Source organism: Silene latifolia, chromosome 10 (genome assembly GCF_048544455.1).
Source record: "Silene latifolia isolate original U9 population chromosome 10, ASM4854445v1, whole genome shotgun sequence".
Taxonomy (NCBI): domain Eukaryota; kingdom Viridiplantae; phylum Streptophyta; class Magnoliopsida; order Caryophyllales; family Caryophyllaceae; genus Silene; species Silene latifolia.
The window spans coordinates 160,958,325-160,981,903 of record NC_133535.1 but is presented as its reverse complement, the minus strand read 5'-3'; the positions used below and the strand labels follow the sequence as shown (position 1 = coordinate 160,981,903).

Below are 23,579 nucleotides of genomic sequence, written 5' to 3'. Positions count from 1 at the left end.
GACGATCTTAATTTGAAGGTATGATATGTGTAGTGGGGGGTATCGACCGAAGTTCAGCTAGGAATTCAAATCGCAAGATATTCTCTAGTTGTAAGTAAGTTGTTTCCTCATTTCACTAAAGTGTCAATTCAAATCGAAAGATATTGATACCTAAGTATCCACCCTTCCTTTACCCAGGAATTCTTCTTTCTCTGGCTCTGGCGCCTCTAGTGGGGGATTGTTGGAAATAGAGGCTTTGAGAGCCTTTTTTCTTAGTTTCCATTTGTCCCACATTGGTGAGGAAGTGGGTGTTTTATGGGTTTATATAACACCCCTTCCCTTACCTTATCACTAGTGGTCATGGGGAGTCTTTTGTAGAGACTTTGCGAGGTGCTTAATTCAGCTCGCACACGCGCGCGCGCGCGTGCCCGTGCCCGGGCCCGGCCCGGCCCGGATCCGGATTCGGGATTCGGGATTCGGGATTCGGGATTTGGGATTCGCCTGCGGCGGGCTGTGCCTATCTTTTTGGGCCGCATCCGAGTTTTGTTTTGGGCTGTTTTGTTGAGTTGAATCAGTCAGTCCAACTGACTGTCAACAGGAGAGTCATGCTCCTCGTTTTTTGGCCTTGACTGCAACTTCTTAGGAGCACGATTTGCTGCTTCTGTTGCTTCTGTCTTGGCTATAAATAAGAGCCCGACTTCTCTCTCAAACACACAGAAACATAAACTCTCTTCTCTCGTCTTCTCTGCTCTCTCATAAATTTCTGGGTATTGCTAATTGATGTCGTTCCAGGTCTTACATTCTTGAGTGGGCGAGTTTGTAAGGCGGCAGTAGTGTAAACCTTGGGGACTACCGGTCAGCGCTGATCGCCACCACGGTCGCACCGGAGAAATAGTTTTTAAGGCAGCGGTTCCGCACCGCGTCACTACCTTTCCTCTGTCGGTATATCTGATCTCTGGCATTTATTCGTTACTGCATTCTGATTCCTTTCGTAATTCGTTACTGTTTTAGAATTTACGAACAACAGTCCGTAGTATTTGTGGTGGTTGGTAGGTCCATGGGTGGTAGTGACAGAAAGAATGGGAAATTGAGTTTTAGTGGGATGTTATTTACTTATTTTATATGCGTATAGATCCCGCGCAAATGCGCGGTTTTTTAGATAGAAATATTAAAGAAAATACGAAACAACAATTATAAAACCTGATATTTTAACTCAATTTGATATTTAATTGTAAATTTATTATTATTAATATTTTGTATTAGTCGGTGTAAAAGGAAAATTTCAGAATAATCCGGTTGTAGATATAATATATTGAAAGGTCAATTAGAGAGATGATATAATAAAAGCCCAATTATAGATATAATATAAAGAAAACCCAATTATAGCCAAATTCATTTAGGCGGCAAAATTTGGAGATTTCTTATTCTTTTAGTATAAGGGGATGCCATGACCGAGAGGCGGCAATCATTGACACGACCCGAAAACACGACACGAAGTTAGCGGGTTAGGGTCAAGACGTTACGACCCATTTAAGTAATTAGTTTGATACGACACGAAACTTAAATGGGTCGGGTTAGGGTTGATGTCTTTTGACACAAACCCGACACGAGTAACCCATTTATTTAAAATTGTCATAATATATTTGGCTTGAGTAAATAATTCAACAAAAACAACTTAAAAATAAGCATTTTTATTCATCATTTTTGGGATATTAGGGTTATAAAGCTTAGTTTATTGTATAAGTTTATTGGGTTAGACACGTTAAGTGGGTTAAAAATGACCTCCTTAAAGATAAATGGGTTAAACAGGTCGGGTTGGGTTATAGAAAAATTAAATGGGTCGGGTTAGGGTTGAAACAAATGACCGTTTATATGATTGGGTCGGGTTAGGGTTGGGGTAGTGGTGACCCGTTTAATATTGGCGCGAACACCAATACGACACGACCTGATCTGTTTGCCAGGTCTACCATGGCCCATGGGACATTTCCAGGAAATGGGAAATGGAGAAAAAATAAAGATGGAATAATTGATGATGGTTTTACTTTTACTTTTTTAGTAGTTTATAATTGTAATTTAGTATTGTAGTACAACTAGTTTTGAACCCGTGCAAAATTGCACGGGAATGTATTTGGGCCGGTATTAATGTTTTTGGATGTATTTTTTTTTTTTTGCATTTCTATTGTAATTATCTAGTTGATCTAAATCAGCGATCTACATAATTAATGTTTACACTTGTTTCAAATACGTGCTCACGTGCAATGGTTTAAGAGGAAATAACGTAATATACTATTGTAAATAAAATTTGCATACACAAAAAACTTTACATTCCGAAAAAAGAAATATAATTTAATAATCAACTTTAACATAGGCAAATTATTCTAAAAAGTGAAAATTTTCATGATAGTGGTTCTCGGGGATTTGACATTGATTGTTACGTATTTTCTGTAATCACCAAGTTTCTTGGAGGTATGAACACCTATATTCGTCAAGCATAAAGGCAAAGACGAATTATTTCATTAATTTCTGTAAAATATTCACATTATTTGTTATTCAATCCCGTAAGTAAATGTAATTTATTCACGTAATTATGTAATTTTATTAGTAACTATGTAATTCAGTCCGATTATATGTAATTACTTTCATTTATTCCGATTTGTAATTCATTCCGTTTGTATGCAATTTCTTTTACTTCTGCCGATTATCTATTTATTTCATTAACTATGTAATTCAGTCCGATTATATGTAATTACTTTCATTTATTCCGATTTGTAATTCATTCCGTTTATATGCAATTTCTTTTACTTGTTACAAGTACATTTACGGAAATAATCATTGGGTGTGTGAAGGATCACAACATGATTGAAGATTTGAGGTTATTGTGTTTCGGGTTATATAGAGACTGAATTTCGGGTTTTGATTGGAATGGGAATTGCACCAACTGTGTTTAAATCCTTTGATTAAAGGGTTCCTGAATGATCATTCACTATATAAAGTCTATGAGCAGCTTCCCTATAATGTACGCTTCTCTGCAGCTTCTTGACAGCTAATTTGCTCAGTATTCATGCATACGACTCCCTTCATTCCATTTTTATTGCCCCTTCTCCCAACTAACAATTAACTTTTGGATAATATCATATTATACGATACTGTGAATAAAATATGAATCCACTCGTCTGCAATAGACTAATGAAAATATTAGAGGATAATGTTTTAACATTATAGAATGATATTGTAGGCCACAAAACATGTTTCCCTACTTCACTTAGGAAGGAAAACAGAAGACCTATAATGCCTAGTGGGTTGCTTTATAAAAGTGTATAGGAAAACAGAAGACCTTGACTTGTTAGTGCGTGGAAGAAGGTTGTGGGGTCCGTTATCGGCAGCGCGTGCAGTAGTGGGTGTGGTGGTTGGTAGGTCCATGGGTTGGATTATGTATATGACTACATGTTACATCTGCTCCCACATATTCAACTTTTTAAATTTGTGAATAGGGTGCCCTTAGACTCCTATTTTTCCACTTCTCCTCTATTTTTTCGACACCTCATTTTCTCTTTCATCAATCTCATTTCTCACCATTATCATCCTCTTCCATTATTTTTTTCCACAATAGAGAGGATCATCTCATATTACATTTCTTACTTAAAATAATCTCAAAATTCTATAAAAGATAAAAATAAAAGAATTATTATGCAAAAGACAAATAATGATTGGTTTGTGGGCACTAGGGCCAATGTAAGCTTTCCTCTAAAATTAGAGGAAAATGGAGGAAGTAAGCATCTTCCTCTTACTAAGAGGATGGGTAACATGTGCCTCACAATAGAGAGGATGTCCTCTTAGAGGAAAGAGAGTGTTAAGAGGATCTCTCCTCTCTATTGTGGGTGCTCTTAAACATTGATTTTCATGTAGGACGTGCCGGCTTTTTTTATCGTTTTTGAAATTTTCACTAAACTATAAATCGTAGACCAGATATTGAAATTGACCAATTTTTTTTTAAAAAAAAATTATTATCTTTTCGAGATAGCCAAAAATTGTCATTCGGAAATTTAAGATCGAAATTATGGTCAATTTAAGATTCTGCTGGAAAAAAAAAACCTAGAAATTATGGTCAATTTAAGATTCATGTGTTAGTAATGTGATTGTATCCAACTGAGTGACTAGCATTCCAGCAGAATAAGCTCATCTTTCATGTCTTGTCGCTTTTCTAGTCTTGTTATTGTAGTGATTGTATTGTCTTCTTATTGTGTATCGGCTGATTTAGGAGTGCACTGAGCTAGTTCAATAGTGTCAATGAGGCCGGACTTTCTACGAATAAGGTCACTTTCGTGTTTTTGATTAATTGAGACCTGATGCCTATGCAATCGAGTATGCTAAGTTACTTCAAAGAAAATTTAGTCGACTGCATAATTGCATCGTACTTCAGTACTTAATGCTTTTGAGCTTAGCAATCAAACACATGATTATTCAAGTAGCAAAAACAATCTGTGATACTGTTACGAGAATATATACGCACATCGGAGAGAATTACTAATACTTAGCATCCATATTTTTACAACACTCGAAATTGATGTATAATTTTCTCTTATGTCTAACATGTAAAATTACAAAATTTGATACAAGTATTATACTACGCTATGATGAACAATCCAAGAAAGTGACTCTTTCGATATCAGTGAGCTACTCTCTTTAGCGAATTTAGAACCGTGCAAAAGGGTATAAGGAAACAGAAGACGACCTTGACTTGGGTCCATATGAATGTCAATACACATTAATTAGATATGGACCTTGCAGCAACGTAAAAGTGGGTTTAGAAACTTTGGTTGATATTGGATGTAAATGATGTTACATTTGCAAAGCAACGACTTTATGAAAGACAAAAGACTTTTTAACTTTTCTTACAGCTTTAAGTACCATCTTCTTTCCACTCCTTTCCCAAAAAATAAGAACTGACAGTAAACTCCACTAAAACAGAAAACTTAATCTGATTTCCACTTAGTATAATGGCAAGAATCTCGTTTCTCTTTGTCATTCTTCTTTTGCAAATGTTCCAATCCTCAGTATGTGCCAATGAACTTGAATCATTAGGCTTCATAAGGTGCAAAAAGCATGAACTTGATGCACTATTGAAGTTCAAACAAAGTTTCATCCAAGATCCTAAGAAGCTCCTTTCTTCATGGGTTGGTGAAGATTGTTGTCAATGGCACGGAGTCACCTGCGACAATGTTACTCATAATGTTGTCAAGTTGAATCTCCGGAGTCAGCTGCCACATAACTTTAACGGTTTTCCATGTCTGCCCAATCCCGTCATTTCCATGGTATCTTCTAGAGTAAGTTCTTCTTTGCTCGAACTCAATCTCCTAACTCACTTGGACTTAAGTGGGAATAACTTTTCTGGAAGTCGAGTTCCAGATTTCATAGGATCTTTGAGGCATTTAAGGTATCTAAATTTCTCTTCAGCTGGCTTTTCTTCCTCCCTTCCTCCTCAACTTGGCAACCTCACAAATCTCGTACACCTTGATTTTTATGTTGACAATGACTGTGTTGAACAAAGTCATTTATATGGTGAAGATTTAGGTTGGGTATCTGGTCTTTTAAAATTGCAGTCTTTAAACATGCGCGGCCATAACCTCTCCCGAGCTCACGACACTTTTAAAGTGCTCAGCGCACTTCCTTATCTTTCAGCGCTTAGCCTATCTAATTGTGGATTAGATAACTCGCATTTATCTAAGGCATTAATAGGGAATACTTCTAATTCATTTTTCCCCACTCTTCAACATCTTGATCTTGAGGACAATCACTTTGAAGGTCCACTTCCACTTGTTTTTAAAAATATGGTTTCTCTTCAATCTCTCTCTCTCAGTTACAGTAACTTTAATGGATCAGTTCCACTCTGGCTTAGAACCTTGAGGCATCTCGAAGTTCTTGATTTGGGTTACAATCAGTTTAGTCATGTGGAAGGTGGGATTATAGGGATTATGGGAAATCCTTGCAACTTCAAATACTTGGATTTGTCCTATACTTTAATTAACCAAGGAGATATCATAGAGCCTTCTATGAGTTTATCTAGTTGTGGTGCTTTTGACTTAGAATACCTTGCTCTATCATATGATTATTCGTTCGAATACATTGAACCGCCTAATATGAATATTAGTTTGCCGTCTTCATTGGGACAACTCACAAACTTATATTACCTCGATCTTTCAAACAATGAGCTCAAAGGTCAAGTTCCAGCATCTTTTGTCAATTTGTCAGCATTGAAATATTTGGATTTGTCATGCAATCAGTTGAGGGGATTGATTCCGGATGATTTTATTGGACAATTAAACGAGATAGAGCATATAGATATTTCATCAAACTCCCTCCAAGGTACCGTTTTGGGCATTGGTAACCTCTCTAAATTGTCGTATTTGGATATGAATTACAACCATCTTAATCTTAATCTTGACTCGAGTTTCAACTGGCGATCTCCCTTTCAACTTCAAACTTTTAATGTTCATTCATGTGTGATAAACACGGTGTTTCCTCAATTTTTAAGGAATCAAACGCAAATTGTATACTTGGATCTTTCCTATACCAACATCTCTGGAGAATTGCCCGGATGGCTATGGAACTTGAGCTCTATTCAAGAATTACATCTTTCTGGCAATCAACTAACAGGTTTAATGTCAAGTTTTTCTTTAATCCATGATATTAAAATCGGTATTTACACAAAGTAACGACCATTATGTAAATGCCTAACAGATTTTTCAATTTCCGCACCAATGATTTCTGATATATAAAAATTGTCTTATATAACCGATCTGGTCTATAATTGCTAGATACTTAGCTCATACAAGAACAATAAAGACAAAGCCCAAAACTAAATCAATATAAAAAAACGAAATGCTATTCGTGACCGATGCCACTATTTATTGCTCCCTCCACACAGTTATTTTTACCCAATTTCAATAAAATACTCCAAACATATATTAGAGAAATAAAATGGGATGAAAACAAATGTGCGGAGGGAGTATTATCCTTGAAACCTAGGAGGATTTTTCAACAAATTTCTCATACTAACTTATCTTATAGGATCCTTGCCGCAACATGTAGCTTGTGATGGGCTTTATGGTTGTAGCTTCAAGTGGCTGGACCTTCACAACAACCTTCTTACGGGGACAATACCTAAATGGCTGGGCAATTTAGAAGATGTTGCAGTGATTGATTTATCTTCCAATCAGCTAACAGGGGCGATTTTTGACGGAAATAATGCTTCATCACTTTTTAATATTAGAAACTCCTTAACGGTGCTTGACCTCAGTGACAACATGTTGTCAGGAGAGATACAATTTGGAAAGGTTCAACTGGATACTCATTTGGGAATCCTCAGTCTACGACGTAATCATTTTAATGGGCCCATTCCCTCACAGATCTGCGATTTTGGGTCTCTTCTAGTATTGGAACTTGCTCAGAATGGTTTGACAGGGCACATACCTCGATGTTTAGGCTCCATTGGTTTTAGCAATAGTAAAATTTTTATTAGTGATACACGCCTACAAATTGAAGAAATTGTCAAAGGAATAGTGGAAGTGTCCACTGGAACAGACGGGGGTTCCATCATCGACCTTTCCAGCAATTATTTAGTCGGTTCAATACCCGAGGAGCTCACAAACATATCCGCTTTGTTTGCGTTGAACTTGTCGTATAATCATCTTACAGGACACATCCCAGAAAATATAGGCAACATGAAGACGGTCGAATCTTTGGACTTGTCGAATAACCATCTTTCAGGGACTATACCAGATAGCTTGTCTTCCATATCATGGCTAAGCAAGTTGAATTTGTCCAACAACCACCTACATGGCCGAATTCCGACAGGTAGACAACTCCAAACTCTTGACGACCCATCTATCTATGCGAACAATTCTGGTTTATGCGGGTTTCCCTTGAACAATTGCACTGAAGTTGACTCGCCAACAAGGCATGCTGCCGGAAAAGATAATGTTGAGAAAGAAGATAAATATGATAAGATGTGGTTCATCCTAGCCGTAATGTCAGGTGTTGCTACCGGATTTTGGGGCGTGGTTGGAACTTTGGTGATAAAGAGGAGTTGGAGAGAATCTTACTTTCGGTATGTCGAGAACCTTGCTGATAGAATTTATGTACCAATCAAAGTGAGAGTTAACAGGTTCAAGAGAAGGTTTGACGAGAATTCCTAAAAGTAGTTGGTATGAATTGAGATACACAAGAGAACGCTGATGCATAATTGATCTGTTAATGAATAGTGAATTGTATTATATTCCTTCTCTTATACTGCATTATGTGACTTGAACTCTGTTTACTATGTAATATACGGACTTCATGCTGTTGTAATATGTATTTTAGTATTGTTTTCAATTTTACTATGTAATATACGGACTTCTTGTTATATATTATACTGCATTTTAGTATTGGTTTGAGACGATGTAGTGACAAAGGTGATGATCTTATCCAACACACAAAACCCTTGATTTACCAAAACCCCATTTTACAATCTCCTGTTTATAATCAATCTACACTTTTCATCATACAAAAGATGCAATTTCCCAATTACCCACTTCACTGAAATCATCAAAGAACTGAATGTTTGAGAATGAATTTAGTTGCATTTGCAACTGAAAGTGGTCTTGCGGATTGTATGAAGAAATGCTTGTGAGTGGTCTCTCTTCAGATGAAGTTACTTCTGGACTTTTGGTTGCATTTTATAGAGGTTGCATTTGCTAAGCTGTTTGCTGGAAGCAGCTAATTTTCGACGATGAAGGCTGCAGCTTCCCTATAATGTACGCTTTTTCCCTGCTTCATCACAGGTAATTTGCTCAATATTCATGCATACGACTCCCCCCGTTCCATTTTTATTGCTCCCTTCTAACGATTAACTTTTGGATAATATCATATTGTACGAGTTTCGTAGAATAATTATGAATCCACTCGTCTGCACTGGACTAATGAAATATTAGAGGATAATGTTTTTAACATTATAAACCAATTTAGCGTGAATCATAAATTCAATTCGTATGAGTTGAATTTTTTAAAGCAGTTACTACTCTTCCATTTAGTTATAAATAGCGATGCATAAATAATGTTACTGTTTGATACATATCCAATTCTACAAAACTTTATAGAAGATGATTTTACATGTCAGACCATCCCATTAACCATAGTTGGTGATAAATAATTTGAAACTTGGCTTATTTTCCGTTCAGCAATTTTGCTTCATGCGGAATAATACAGAAATTGCAATGCATCGTATTTGTTGGAGATCCTCTTATCACTAGCAAATCATTTTAAAACAGAGTATTACTCAGCATCGATTTTTACAACACTTGAAATTGATGCATAATGTTATAAATCAATTATCTGCACTTCAAACTTGATGTTACATTGCGATGCACATGTACTGTTCAAATTTCATCAGGTAAATAATCAGTTGGTTTTACAAGGAGAACTCTTTTCCCTTTGTGAAATTTTCTCTGGCTCTTGTGAGTGCCTTTACAAAGGTGTATAGGAAAACACAAGACCTTGACTTGTTAGTATTTATTTTATATGGATGGTCCTCGACGTCGGCAGCGCGTGAATGGGTGGAAGAAGGGGGTGGGTCCATAGTGGCTGTGGTGTTTGGTGGGTCCGTGGGTGGTAGGTAAAGAGAAAGAAGGGGAAAGGGAGTTTTAGTGGGGAGTTCTTTACTTATTTTATATGCCTTGGTATATTTCCAGGAAATGAAAAATGGAGAAAAAATTATAAAGGAAGAGGAATTGATGATGGTTTTACTTTTAGTCGAGTAGTTTAAAAAGTTAACAATTACTCCCTTTTAAATATCAGTTTTAAATAAGTGTCATTTATAACTTTTTTTTTTAATTTACTCCCTCAAAATGCACCTTTATCAAAAATTGTTTCAAACCTCCAATTTAAGTGACTTATTCCGTTTGTTTTTGAACTTATTATCCATTGTAATACTTTTCAAAGTATAAGTTAGTTAAGTCACAAACGTAATAAGTTCATAAAACAGAAGGCATAAGTGACTTAAGTTGGAGTTTGAAACAATTTTTGATAAAAGTGCATTTTGAGGAATTAATTTAAAAAAAATTATAAAAGGGTTTTATTTTACAAAACTGATATCTAATAGGGAGTAATTGTTAATTGTCTCTTTAAAATTTTAGATAGGATATGGATATCGTTAAATTTATGGATAATAGTTTGTAACCCTCGTAAGTGTCCACCACCACGTGGATACCCGAAATTGTTGAACATTTGTGTTGAAATGCATTTTATATTTGGCCTTGTTACATTGCAACGTAAGAAGGGGTTTAGGAAAGACAAAAGACTCATCATCTTTTCTCACATTATAAAGCACTAAACTCCACTAGAATTTTGAAGAACTAAGTCACAAAAACAAAACAAAAATTCAAATTGATTTGTTCTTACTATGATGGGAAGATCCTTCTTTCTCTTTGTCATTGTTCTTTTGCATGTGTTCCATTTATCACTATGCGAACATGGCGAAGAACATGAATCCTTGAGCTTCATAAGATGCAAAAAACATGAATTAGATGCTTTATTAAAGTTCAAACAGAGCTTTACCCAAGATCCTATGAACCGCCTTTCTTCATGGGTTGGTGAAGATTGTTGTCAATGGCATGGAATTATCTGTGACAATGTCACTCACAATGTCGTCAAGTTGAATCTTCGGAGTCCGTCTCCAAATTACTATTACCATGATTTTATTTCTTTGCCTGATCCTCAAGTTTCCATGGTATCTTCTGAAGTAAGTTCGTCTTTGCTCGAACTAAAGCTCCTAACTCACTTGGACTTAAGCGGGAATGACTTTTCTAGGAGTCACATTCCAGAATTTATAGGATCTTTCAGGCATTTAAGGTATCTGAATCTCTCTTTTGCTGGCTTTTCTGGCCCCCTTCCCCCTCAACTTGGCAACCTCACAAATTTAGTTCACCTTGATCTTCATGTTTCTGGTCAAATAGGCATGAAGATGAGCGGCTTATATGGTGAAAGTTTAGGATGGGCATCTGGTCTTTTAAAAATGCAGTCTCTTGACATGAGCAGCTGTAACCTATCCCGAGCACATGATACTTTTAAAGTGCTCATGGCGCTTCCTTCTTTTTCAGCACTTAGCCTGTCTAATTGTGATTTATATAACTCACACTTATCTGAGGCTTTATTCTCGAATACTTCTAATGCACATTTTTCCACTCTTCAACATCTTGATCTTTCGTCGAATGCCTTTGAAGGTCCACTTCCATCTCTTCTTAAAAATATGGTTTCCCTTCGGTCCCTATATCTGGCTGCAAATAATTTTAATGGGTCGGTTCCCCTCTGGCTTAGAGCCATGAGGCGGCTCGATGTTCTCGATTTGAGGAAAAATGGCTTTAGTTATGTGGAAGGTGGGACTATGGGAATAATGGGAAATTCTTGCAACTTCAAGCATTTGGATTTGTCCAACAATAATATTTCCCAAGGAGATATCCTAGAGCCTTCTATGAGTTCATCCGGGTGTGGTGCTTTTGACTTAGAATACCTTGATCTACATCATAATAAGATGAATGGCAGTCTACCGTCTTTTTTAGGACAACTCACAAACTTGAATTACCTTGATCTTTCCTACAATGGGTTCAAAGGTCGGGTTCCTGCATCTTTTGTGAAATTGTCAGCTTTGAAGTATTTGGATCTGTCGAAAAATAAGTTGAGCGGAATGATTCCAAATTTTATAAGAAATTTAGCCGTGATAGAGCACCTAGACATCTCATCAAACTCTATTCACGGTACTGTCATCGGCATTGGTAACCTCTCAAAGTTGTCGTATTTGGATATGAATTTCAATAATCTTAATCTCAATCTCGACTCGAGTTTCAACTGGCGACCTCCCTTTCAACTTCATGTTTTTAATGTTCATTCTTGTGTGATAAACATTATGTTTCCTCAATGGTTAAGGAATCAAACTCAGCTCATGCGGTTGGATCTTTCCTATACTGGCATCTCAGGAGAATTGCCAGCATGGCTATGGAACTCGAGCTCTTTTGGGGAATTACGTCTTTCTGGCAATCGACTTACAGGTTCAATAATGCCCAGCTTTTTCTTTAAACTGTTACATTATGTTTGCCAACTTGCCATACATAAAACCATTTTCAACTTTTCTCACAGATATAAATGATTGCCAAAAAACTAACTTGCCCGATCACTAAAACTTGGGAGAGACGGTCTTTCAATAAGTTCTTGAGAGACTATTTTTGTAACACCCCCATACTCCAAGTGCCTTACCAGGACCACTCAGGTATGAAGACATTACCATCTCGGTTGCCCGAGGTATGATAATCAAACAACAATAAAGAAACAACGTTTATTATAGATAGTTTAATGAATAAATACAATCCTCGAAACCAAACTGAAAGTACGATACATTATTCCAAACTGTCTATTCTAACTGAAATGTAAATAAACTAAGGCTACAGCGGAAGACTCCTATCATCATGTCGTGGCATCCCAGCTATCCCAGTACTCATCTCAATACCTGCTCAATATCTGCTCACCATCCCCGAATGGATCACCGCAGTTTACAAAACAACACCGGGGTCAGTACTAATCACACAATCAATATAGATAACAACAATAAGACAAACAGACAGCTGAACTGTCACACACACACACACCACCAATTCCCATCATCTCAATCCTGACTGTCCACTGGACCAGCCCTGCCAGTGGGGGACCGCAGCCGTTCCCACCTAAGCCCCGCTCATCATATCGAGCGATAACTCTGTCCATTAATGTGCACATCCCCTTCCGTGGCGGGTTCCACGAAGGGCGAAACTAGGGCGTGAAGTCACTCCCGCAAGTGACCCCACTCAGCCGAGAACGCATCTCGAGAACCAATCAAGAACAACCACAATCACAATCACAATCACAATCATCATATCAAACAACTAACTACAGCACATCACCAAGATCCCATTATGGGACTAATACTGAGTAGGAAATCCTACTTGGAAAGCACAACAAGCAGACGGTATCTACAGCTGTATCAAAACGCCTCTTCTACGAATCCTCCTCCTATCATGTAACACATATAGACTATACATCACATACTACTCATAAAACCCCCAAACCCTAAATTAGGGTTTAACCAATCTTAACAAAGCATTATAAAAATTATGTTAAAAGCTTACCCTTGACGCAAGGAACTCAACGATACGAACTACGACACGAACTGACCGTCTGAACTCCGGGAATTGCTAAGAATGCGATTAGGAAGATGAACAGGTTGCTTTCTCTCTTAAACAGGTTTTAGGTTTTGTAAAAGTGAATTAAAACAAAGACGACGAAACTTAAATACCTAAATCGCATAATTAACCAAACCCGAGAAAAAACCCCCGTAAAACCGGACACTCGATCGAGTACCCAAGGTACTCGATCGAGTACCCCCCTACTCGATCGAGTGCCCCAGCTACTCGATCGAGTGCCCAACAGGTCAGAAACTATTTAACTTCGCAACTTGCCCTTACTCGACAGAGTAAGGGCTACTCGACAGAGTACCCCCAAGACATATAAATACGGAGTATTACAGTCTTCCCTCCTTAAAAAGAACTTCGTCCCCGAAGTTCAAACCACTACTAAACAAAGGTACTCCCTCAACCATCCCGACTCAAAAGCCAAACAAAATACAACGTAAAACATGATACTAACCCAACTCATCCCGACAAAGATACCGACATAACATATAAAAGGGGTATAAAACTCTTAAAAACTGCTCGCGATCATCTCCTACCCCCCTAAAAGAAACAAGGTTACGTCCCCGTAACCATACATACCTGATAAAAAAGGAAAGGGTAACGCTCTTTCATGATATCCTCTGCCTCCCATGTAGCTTCCTCAGTCTCGTGGTTAGACCAAAGGATCTTAAGCAAAACTGTCTCACCACTCCTAGTCTTTCTAACCTTTCGGTCAAGAATCTGCTTAGGTACCTCAAGATATGATAAGGACTCATCTAGCTCTAAGCTCTCTGCCTCTAACACATGTGACGGGTCACTCACATACTTCCGCAGCTGCGATACATGAAACACATTATGCACTCTCTCTAACGCAGCAGGTAAAGCCAGACGATAAGCAACCTCTCCAACTCGCTCTAAGATCTCATACGGCCCTATAAACTTCTGACTTAGCTTGCCTTTCTTCCCAAATCTCATCACTCCGCGCATAGGAGACACTTTCAGAAGAACCTTATCCCCGACTGAAACTCTATATCCCGGCGATGTAGATCCGCATAACTCTTTTGTCGATCCCGAGCCTGCTCTCATCCGTTCCCGATCATCTTAAACTGTTCCACCATCTCATGCACCATCTCTGGTCCTAAAACCCTTTGCCTCAAAGACTATCGTCCCAACAGATTGGACTCCTACATCTCCTCCCATACAAAGCCTCAAACGGTGCCATACCGATGGTGTGATAAACTGTTGTTGTAAGAAAATTCTATCAAGTCCAACCTCTGCTCCCAGCTACCACCAAAATCCATCACACAAGCTCTCAACATATCCTCCAGAGTCTTGATTGTTCTCTCGGTGCGCCCATCGTCGCAGGATGAAATCGTACTCATCTTCAAGGTTGTACCCAACGATTCCTGCAACTCTTTCCAAAACCTCGATATAAACCTCGCATCTCTGTCAGACACTATGTCCTTAGGGACTCCATGTAACTTAAGCACGTTCTTTCGATAGGCCATAGCCAATTGTGCCTTAGTCCATGTATCTTTCATTGGAACAAAGTGAGCTGACTTGGTCAAGTGATCCACTATCACCCAAATCATGTTGTTACCTTGTTGACTCTTAGGCAAACCCACAATGAAATCCATGGAAATGGATTCCCACTTCCACTCAGGCACCTCTAAAGACTGAATCTTACCTTGTGGTCTTCTCTGTTCCCCTTTAACTCTCTGGCATGTCAAACAACGGGACACAAACTCAAATTGTCTCTTTCTTCATCCCAGGCCACCAAAACGTTTTCTTCAAATCCTTGTATAGCTTATCTCCACCTGGATGAACTGAATATGGTGTGCAATGCGCCTCTGTCATGATTGTCTTTTTCAACTCCTCATCATTAGGAACACACCACCTACCATCAAACCTCAAACTACCATCTGTATGAATAGAAAACCGGGACACTGTCCCTTTTCTACTCGCTCTCTCCACTCAACTATCTTAGGATCTAAAGCCTGTTTACCTCGAATATCATCATAAAACTCAAGTCAGCATCTTGTCATATCACCCATGGCATCTCCTTTCGCATCATATGTATCCCAAAGCTCGCTACCTCATCCTCGGCCTCATCAAAGATAGAGCTGCACGAGAGAATGTACACTCTTCCTACTCAAAGCATCGCCTACAACGTTGGCCTTCCCTTCATGATAGATAATTTCCATGTCGTAATCGCCAATCAACTCCATCCACCTCCTCTGTCTCATGTTCAACTCCTTCTGCGTGAAGATGTAATTGAGACTCTTGTGATCAGAAAATACCTTAAAGATTGCTCCATAAAGGTAATGTCTCCAAATCTTGAGAGCAAACACCACTGCACCCAACTCCAGATCATGAGTAGGGTAGTTCTCCTCATAAGGCTTCAACTGCCTAGAAGCATAGGCAATCACTTTACTGTTCTGCATCAACACACATCCCAGCCCATTCTTCGAGGCATCTGTATAAACCTCGAAATTCTCGCTCCCTTCAGGCAATGCTAGGACAGGAGCTGTGGTCAAACGCTCCTTTAATGTCTGGAACGCCGTCTCACAACTCTCATCCCAACGGAACCTGTTCTCTTTCCTCATCAATTATGTCATCGGTCTAGCTATCTTGGAGAAATCTTTCACGAACCGTCTGTAGTATCCAGCTAAACCCAAGAAACTCCTAACCTCAGCAACATTCTTTGGTGCTTCCCACTTTGTCACTGCCTCAATCTTCGCCGGATCCCTGACTACCCCATCTTTAGAGATCACATGCCCCAGAAAAGCAACTTTCTCTAACCAGAACTCACACTTGGACAGCTTAGCATACAACTCATGTTCCCTCAGCGTCTGCAACACGATCCTCAAATGCTCCTCATGCTCCTCCTTAGTCTTAGAGTAGACTAAGATATCATCGATAAACACTACTACAAACTGGTCCAAGAACTGTCTGAAGATTCTATTCATCAAATCCATAAATACTGCCGGCGCATTAGACAACCCAAACGGCATCACCACATACTCATAATGGCCATACCTCGACGTAAAAGCTGTCTTTGGTATGTCCACCTCTCTAATCTTCACCGGATGGTACCCCGACCTCAAATCAATCTTAGAAAAGACTGTTGCACCACTCAACTGATCAAACAGGTCATCTATCCTTGGCAAAGGATACTTGTTCTTTATTGTTACACGGTTCAGCTCCCTGTAATCTATGCATAACCTCAAAGTTCCATCTTTCTTCTTCACGAAAAGAACTGGTGCTCCCCACGGCGATACACTTGGTCTAATGTATCCCTTCTCTATCAAATCATCCAACTGCTTCCTAAGCTCCTCCATCTCCTTAGGACCCATACGGTACGGTGCCTTAGAGATTGGCCCCGTCCCTGGCTTCAACTCAACGGTGAAATCTATCTCCCTCCTCGGTGGTAACCCCGGAATCTCATCAGGAAAAACGTCAGCAAACTCTCCCACCACTGGTATCTCATCCACTGTCGGACTCTCTATGCGGTCATCTCTCACATGGCACAGGATCAAAGGACACCCCTTCCTCAGATAAGACTTCAAGGTAACAGCTGCAATCAACTTAACTTTGGGTTCGACTAGAAACCCACGATAAGACACACTAACACCCTTTGGACCTCTTAAGGACACTTTCTTTTGATGACAGTCTATCTTAGCTTTATACTTTCCTAACCAATCCATCCCAACTATCATCTCAAAACCGTTAAAAGGAAACTCTAGCAAGTCTACAGGGAAATCAACTTGCCCAACTATCAAAGATACATCTCTAAACAACCTCCCACACGATACAGACTCACCCGAAGGTATGAAAACTTGCTCACTGACAGACTCATATACTCCCAAACCCAACTGTTTAACATGACTCGAAGACACAAACGACTGAGAAGCCCCCGAATCGAACAAAACAAACGTAGGAATACCATTAACAAGGAATGTACCGGTGATAACATGCGCATCTTCCTCAGCTGCCTTCTTCTCCATCATGAATAACTTGCCATCGGTCTTCCGCCCACCTCCCGGACAAGATTGGCTGATGCGGTCGGCTTAGCACCGACCCTTGATTGTTGTTGTTGTTCGTTGGTGTTTTTCGATAAGAATTACCGCCGTTGCGGTTGCCTCCACTGGTAACTCGACTTCCCGGTTTGGCCATGATCCAGCCGGTCCGTTGCTCGCGAAGCTCTGTGCAGAGTCTCGAAAAGATCGGTGCACCGTGCACTCATGTCTCTTGTGGCCTACACCACCACAGCCAAAGCAGTCACTCCCCAATGTTACTCACACTCCCACGGCCACGCCCAAAGGAAGTTCCAAAGACTAAACCTGGACCTTAAGAAAATCCTTTAGATCGATTGTGGTTGCCTTTCTTGTAGTTAGATTGGCCACCACCCTCGCTCTCAGACTTCCTCTTCTCTCCACCTAACCTCTCCTGAGCCATCTCCACCAACCTCTCCGCTCTCCCAGCTCTCTCATAAGCTTCCTTAACATCTGTAAGGATCCCCACGGGTAACTTATCCATAATCGTGGTAGTCAACCCCCTCTCAAACCTCAATGCCAGGTTCTCCTCACTCAAACCCATATCCTCAGCATATCTGGACTTCTCATTAAACGTCCGTAGTACTCGGCTGCCACGGACATCTCGCCGGTCATCTTAAACTTATCAAACTCTTCCCTCAACTTACTCCTCACATGCTCCGGTACGAACTCCTTCCTCACAGCCCTACGAAACTCCTCCCAAGGTATAGCAGGTAAGCCTTGGTTGGTATATATCTCCTTAGCACTCACTTTCACTGTATCCCACCACTTGCCTGCTGCCTCCCTCAGATAGAACGCAGCCTGCTCCACTCTCATCTCATCAGAACAATGAACCAGGTCTAAGATGTTCTCCATCTCTCTCAGCCAACTATCATGCAGATTAGGCTCCCCAACTCCCTTGTACTCTTTCGGGTTAAACCTCGCAATATAGAGGCTGATTTTTGAATGATCAACCTCCTTCTCCGTATCCTTACCCTTGTCCTCATTCACTCTCTTCAGGGTCTCAGTAAGAGCATCCTGGTGTTCTAACATCTTAACGATGTCATCCGTGGTCATAAGCTCAGCTCTCGCATACAAAGCAGTTCTCTTGGGCGGCATCTTGAAACTATATGTAAGAAAGGGTAAACATAAACACACGTACTAAACCTCAAAACACGAAAACGCGATACCCAGAACCCACTCGATCGAGTTCCCAAACACACTCGATCGAGCAACGGGCTACTCGATCGAGTGCCCCACGTACTCGATCGAGTACCCAAACTCCAGAACCCAAACAGACCTTCTGATCTCTTACCTACTCGATCGAGTATCTAGGCTACTCGATCGAGTGACCCCCTACTCGATCGAGTACCCCTAGTTACTCGATCGAGTGCCCCAAAACTCGATTCTGGACTCAAAATCGCCAAAAACCCACCCGATCGAGTCAGTCTCACTCGATCAAGTATCACTACTTCGTAAAAGCTACCCGCATGTTACGTCATATGCTAACATGCCAAACTTTATAAACCACATTATATCATAATAAGCATACTACGCAACTTTTCTACTATCCGCGAAATCATTTCAACATATTATTAATTGCCACATTGTAAATCATCCAACATGTTATCATCTCATCGACAAGTTTCCTCATATCACCATTTTCTTTTACATGCTCAACTTTCTACTTCAACATCCAACAATTAACACATTCCATCACATTTGTAAACAAGTTAACCAAACACACATACGACTCGACAAACACTTTCCCCACGTGACCGGTTCAAAGTTGTAGGGCGACCCCTGCGACTTTAGGACGTCTCCCAAGCCTTTGCACTAGCTCCTACAACTTTTACCCCAGGTTCATTTTAATTGACTCCCTACGTTCATTAAGTTCATTGGTTACAGGTTTCAGGATCGTCGCTCTGATACCAGTTGTAACACCCCCATACTCCAAGTGCCTTACCAGGACCCCTCAGGTATGAAGACATTACCATCTCGGTTGCCCGAGGTATGATAATCAAACAACAATAAAGAAACAACGTTTATTATAGATAGTTTAATGAATAAATACAATCCTCGAAACCAAACTGAAAGTACGATACATTATTCCAAACTGTCTATTCTAACTGAAATGTAAATAAACTAAGGCTACAGCGGAAGACTCCTATCATCATGTCGTGGCATCCCAGCTATCCCAGTACTCATCTCAATACCTGCTCAATATCTGTTCACCATCCCCGAATGGATCACCGCAGGTTTACAAAACAACACCGGGGTCAGTACTAATCACACAATCAATATAGATAACAACAATAAGACAAACAGACAGCTGAACTGTCACACACACACACACACACACACCACCAATTCCCATCATCTCAATCTCGACCGTCCATTGGACCGCCCGTGGGGGACCGCAGCCGTTCCCACCTAAGCCCCGCTCATCATATCGAGCGATAACCCTGTCCATTAATGTGCACATCCCCTTCCGTGGCGGGTTCCACGAAGGGCGAAACTAGGGCGTGAAGTCACTCCCGCAAGTGACCCCACTCAGCCGAGAACGCATCTCGAGAACCAATCAAGAACAACCACAATCACAATCACAATCACAATCATCATATCAAACAACTAACTACAACACATCACCAAGATCCCATTATGGGACTAATACTGAGTAGGAAATCCTACTTGGAAAGCACAACAAGCAGACGGTATCTACAGCTGTATCAAAACGCCTCTTCTACGAATCCTCCTCCTATCATGTAACACATATAGACTATACATCACATACTACTCATAAAACCCCCAAACCCTAAATTAGGGTTTAACCAATCTTAACAAAGCATTATAAAAATTATGTTAAAAGCTTACCCTTGACGCAAGGAACTCAACGATACGAACTACGACACGAACTGACCGTCTGAACTCCGGGAATTGCTAAGAATGCGATTAGGAAGATGAACAGGTTGCTTTCTCTCTTAAACAGGTTTTAGGTTTTGTAAAAGTGAATTAAAACAAAGACGACGAAACTTAAATACCTAAATCGCATAATTAACCAAACCCGAGAAAAAACCCCCGTAAAACCGGACACTCGATCGAGTACCCAAGGTACTCGATCGAGTACCCCCCTACTCGATCGAGTGCCCCAGCTACTCGATCGAGTGCCCAACAGGTCAGAAACTATTTAACTTCGCAACTTGCCCTTACTCGACAGAGTAAGGGCTACTCGACAGAGTACCCCCAAGACATATAAATACGGAGTATTACAATTTTTTCGTACCCTTTTATTCGTATTTCGTGCCCCTTTTGTTGTTGATCGTGACATAGTAATTTTGTACCTATTTACATAATAAATGTACCTATTTTATTTTTAATCATGATTTGTACTATATTATTATCTTTAGTACCACTTTTTCTTAAAATTATAAAATAGTCTCTCAATAAACTTATTGAGAGACCGTTTGTCAGGAGACCTACTCATGAGTCATGACTTAAGTTTCTACGTTTTTCTCACAATCACTTTTTTTATAGGATCTTTGCCGCAAGAAGTTGATTATTATAACCCTAACTTGTGGAGGCTGGACCTTCACAACAACTTGCTTTCCGGGACAATACCTAAATGGCTGGGTTTATCAGATATTCAAGTGATAGATTTGTCCTCCAATCTTCTGACTGGGGAAATCTCTGATGGAAATAATGCTTCATTCTTTTTAACTGGTATAAACGCCGTAGAGGTGCTTGACCTCAGTGACAACATGCTATCCGGAGAGATACGATTTGGTAAGGTACAAGAGACTTCTTTATTGGAAATCTTTAGTCTGCGAGGAAATCATTTTAATGGGCCTATTCCCTCACAACTATGCGACCTTGGGTGGCATTTAATATTAGAACTCGCACAGAATCGGTTTACAGGAGACATACCTCGTTGTTTAGGCTCTATTGGATTTGACAATAGTGGAGGACCCATTGGTGATACCACTCTACAAATTAGTGAAATTGTCAAGGGAATAATAGTTGAAGTGTTCGCCGGAACTAAAGGGTCTGTCATCGACCTTTCGAGCAATTATTTAGTCGGCACAATACCCGAGGAGCTCACAAATATGTCAACATTGTTTGCATTGAACTTGTCATTTAATCATCTTACAGGAGACATTCCAGAAAATATAGGCAACCTCAAACAGCTCGAATCATTAGACCTCTCGAATAACCATCTTTCAGGGACTATACCGGAGAGCTTGTCTTCCATATCATGGCTAGGCAAGTTGAATTTGTCCAACAACAACCTACATGGTCCAATTCCAACAGGTAGCCAACTCCAAACTTTTTTTGACCCATCTATTTATGCGGGCAATTCGGGTTTATGCGGATTTCCTTTGCCAAACGATTACACTGAACTTCACTTGGCATCAAGTTTGACCAACAAATATAAAAAGACATGGTTTATCCTAGCCGTCATGTATGGTGTTGCTACCGGATTTTGGGGCGTGGTCGGATCTCTGGTGATAAAGAGAACTTGGAGACATGCTTATTTTCGGTTTGTTGAGGATCTTGCTGATAGAATTTATGTTCCGGTGAAAGTGAGAATGAACAGGTTTAAGAGGAGTGATATACGATTAATTTACTTCTAATTCCCTCTTTCTTTTATGCATACCGACTCGTATCGAGTCGGTTTCGGGTGTTTTTCCTTGCAATTTGTGCCCAATGCCCGTACTTGTTACCTTGTGTATCCTTTTGTAGGAAACGATCCAAGTATGGAGAAATTGGGGCAAGAAAGGCACCCCATTGCCTTTACATGAAGAAGAGGTGAAGAAATGAAGACTGTGTGTTTTACCTAAGAGCCGCGGCAGTCGGCCTAGCCACCGGCAAAACACACCCCAGAATCACTCAAGATTTTGAAGAAAAGTCTGAAGAAGGTGCTTTTTCGGCGGGCCGGCAACCGCCCACCGGTAAAGCACAAAGCAAGTGGAATTAAAAGAAGAATTGGAGGAAAAACAAGCTTGGCCTCGCTGCCGGTAGGAGCAGGCAGCGGCCAACCAAGCATTTCACACATCAACAAACAAGAGGAAGTCTGAAGAAGGTGTTTTGCCGGCAGGCCGGCAGCCGGCCCACCGGCAAAACACGGATGCCAACAATTTTAAATCCTTGACGGTTTTGCGGTAGGACCACGGCACAGTAGGTCCACGCAAGAAAACGCAAGAACAGTGGATTTGGGCTTTTCTCTCTTTTCCTCCTCTTTTCTTCTTAATCTTGTACAAGCCTATAAATACCCCTCTCCTTAAACCCTTTGACACACAACCCTAGATCTGAGAATATTTCCCTTTCAAGTTTAAAACTTTGCTAATCCTTTGCTAATCATTCCTTAATTAAGACTAGTAATTCAATTAATTTGTGATTGAATTTGGGTTGTAAGAAGAAGATTGAAAGTTTTTACTTATTTATTCTATCATAATTCCTTTCTTGCTCCTTGATTGGTATTATTTCTCTCCTTATTTTCATTTGTTTACATTTTGTTCTTCCTTCAAGTTTATTTTGATTGTTTATGGTAAAATTGTTGTTGTTGTTTGTTTGTTGTTGTTGATTTCATCATTGTTCATCTTTTCATTGTTCCTCTTTGCTTTGATTCTCTTTCTTTTGTTCATCCTTGGATAGTTGTCCTCAAAGACTTAATCTTTGAGTTTATTTGGTTAAATATTGTGCCTTTTAGATTAGTTAACCTTGTTATTAGAATTAATCTCTTTCTCTCTTAATTATTGTTGATTTGTTGCATGTTTAGTAGTAAGATTCATCTCCTCACCATGTTTGTGACCAAAGTTTCCATCTTTATTGTTTATTTTGCAATTAGGACCATGATTAGTGAGTAGTCTCCTTCTAGGACTCGGTTTGACCCGATATGGGTAATTTCACTAACTAATTATCATTAAGGATAATTTGTGGGGAAAATTGGTTAGGGTAGTCTAGGGGAATTTCCATGCTTAAGGTTTGGTTTCCGGGTAGTGTCGGCTTTTGACCCTTGTCCACCAACGGAAGTTGGTTAGGTTGGTAGTCGAATATTTGGGGACCGACCCTTGTCACCAACTAAGGTTGAGACCGGAAGGGAGAACCGAGGGAGGGTGCCTCTAGGCTAGCGTTTGAAATCGACCTCCGGAAGGGGGAGTAGGATGACCCGGAATATGATGAGGGCTTAATGACCTTGACCATTCACTTGACCTCCTTGGGAAAATGCATGTTCTTGGGGTTGTCGGGTTTTGAGTTGGGGATACCGACTTTCGAACCGGGAGGGGGTTAGTCGGAGTAACTAGTGTCCTAGTGCGAGACCGGAAGGGAGGTTCTA

The 23,579-nt window shown here is 40.0% G+C and overlaps 2 protein-coding genes across 2 annotated transcripts; both read left to right on the top strand.

Moving 5' to 3' along the window:
* The first annotated feature begins 4,899 nt into the window (after window positions 1–4,899).
* Window positions 4,900–8,405, top strand: LOC141606737 (receptor-like protein EIX2). Its single transcript, XM_074426010.1, has 2 exons — window positions 4,900–6,633; window positions 7,048–8,405. The coding sequence occupies exons 1-2, from the start codon at window positions 4,977–4,979 to the stop codon at window positions 8,172–8,174; spliced, it is 2,784 nt and encodes a 927-aa protein (XP_074282111.1). The 5' UTR covers window positions 4,900–4,976; the 3' UTR covers window positions 8,175–8,405.
* A 2,015-nt stretch (window positions 8,406–10,420) lies between these two features.
* LOC141608791 (receptor-like protein EIX2) lies at window positions 10,421–21,876 on the top strand. Its single transcript, XM_074428135.1, has 2 exons — window positions 10,421–12,059; window positions 20,780–21,876. The coding sequence occupies exons 1-2, from the start codon at window positions 10,421–10,423 to the stop codon at window positions 21,874–21,876; spliced, it is 2,736 nt and encodes a 911-aa protein (XP_074284236.1).
* The last annotated feature ends 1,703 nt before the right edge of the window (window positions 21,877–23,579 follow it).

Bases quoted from the DNA above. Each gene is read 5' to 3' on its own strand.
- LOC141606737 (XM_074426010.1), top strand. From the start codon at position 4,977: ATGGCAAGAATCTCGTTTCTCTTTGTCATTCTTCTTTTGCAAATGTTC. The intron at 6,634-7,047 runs GTTTAATGTCAA...CTTATCTTATAG, and splicing joins TTCTGGCAATCAACTAACAG to GATCCTTGCCGCAACATGTA.
- LOC141608791 (XM_074428135.1), top strand. From the start codon at position 10,421: ATGGGAAGATCCTTCTTTCTCTTTGTCATTGTTCTTTTGCATGTGTTC. The intron at 12,060-20,779 runs GTTCAATAATGC...CTTTTTTTATAG, and splicing joins TTCTGGCAATCGACTTACAG to GATCTTTGCCGCAAGAAGTT.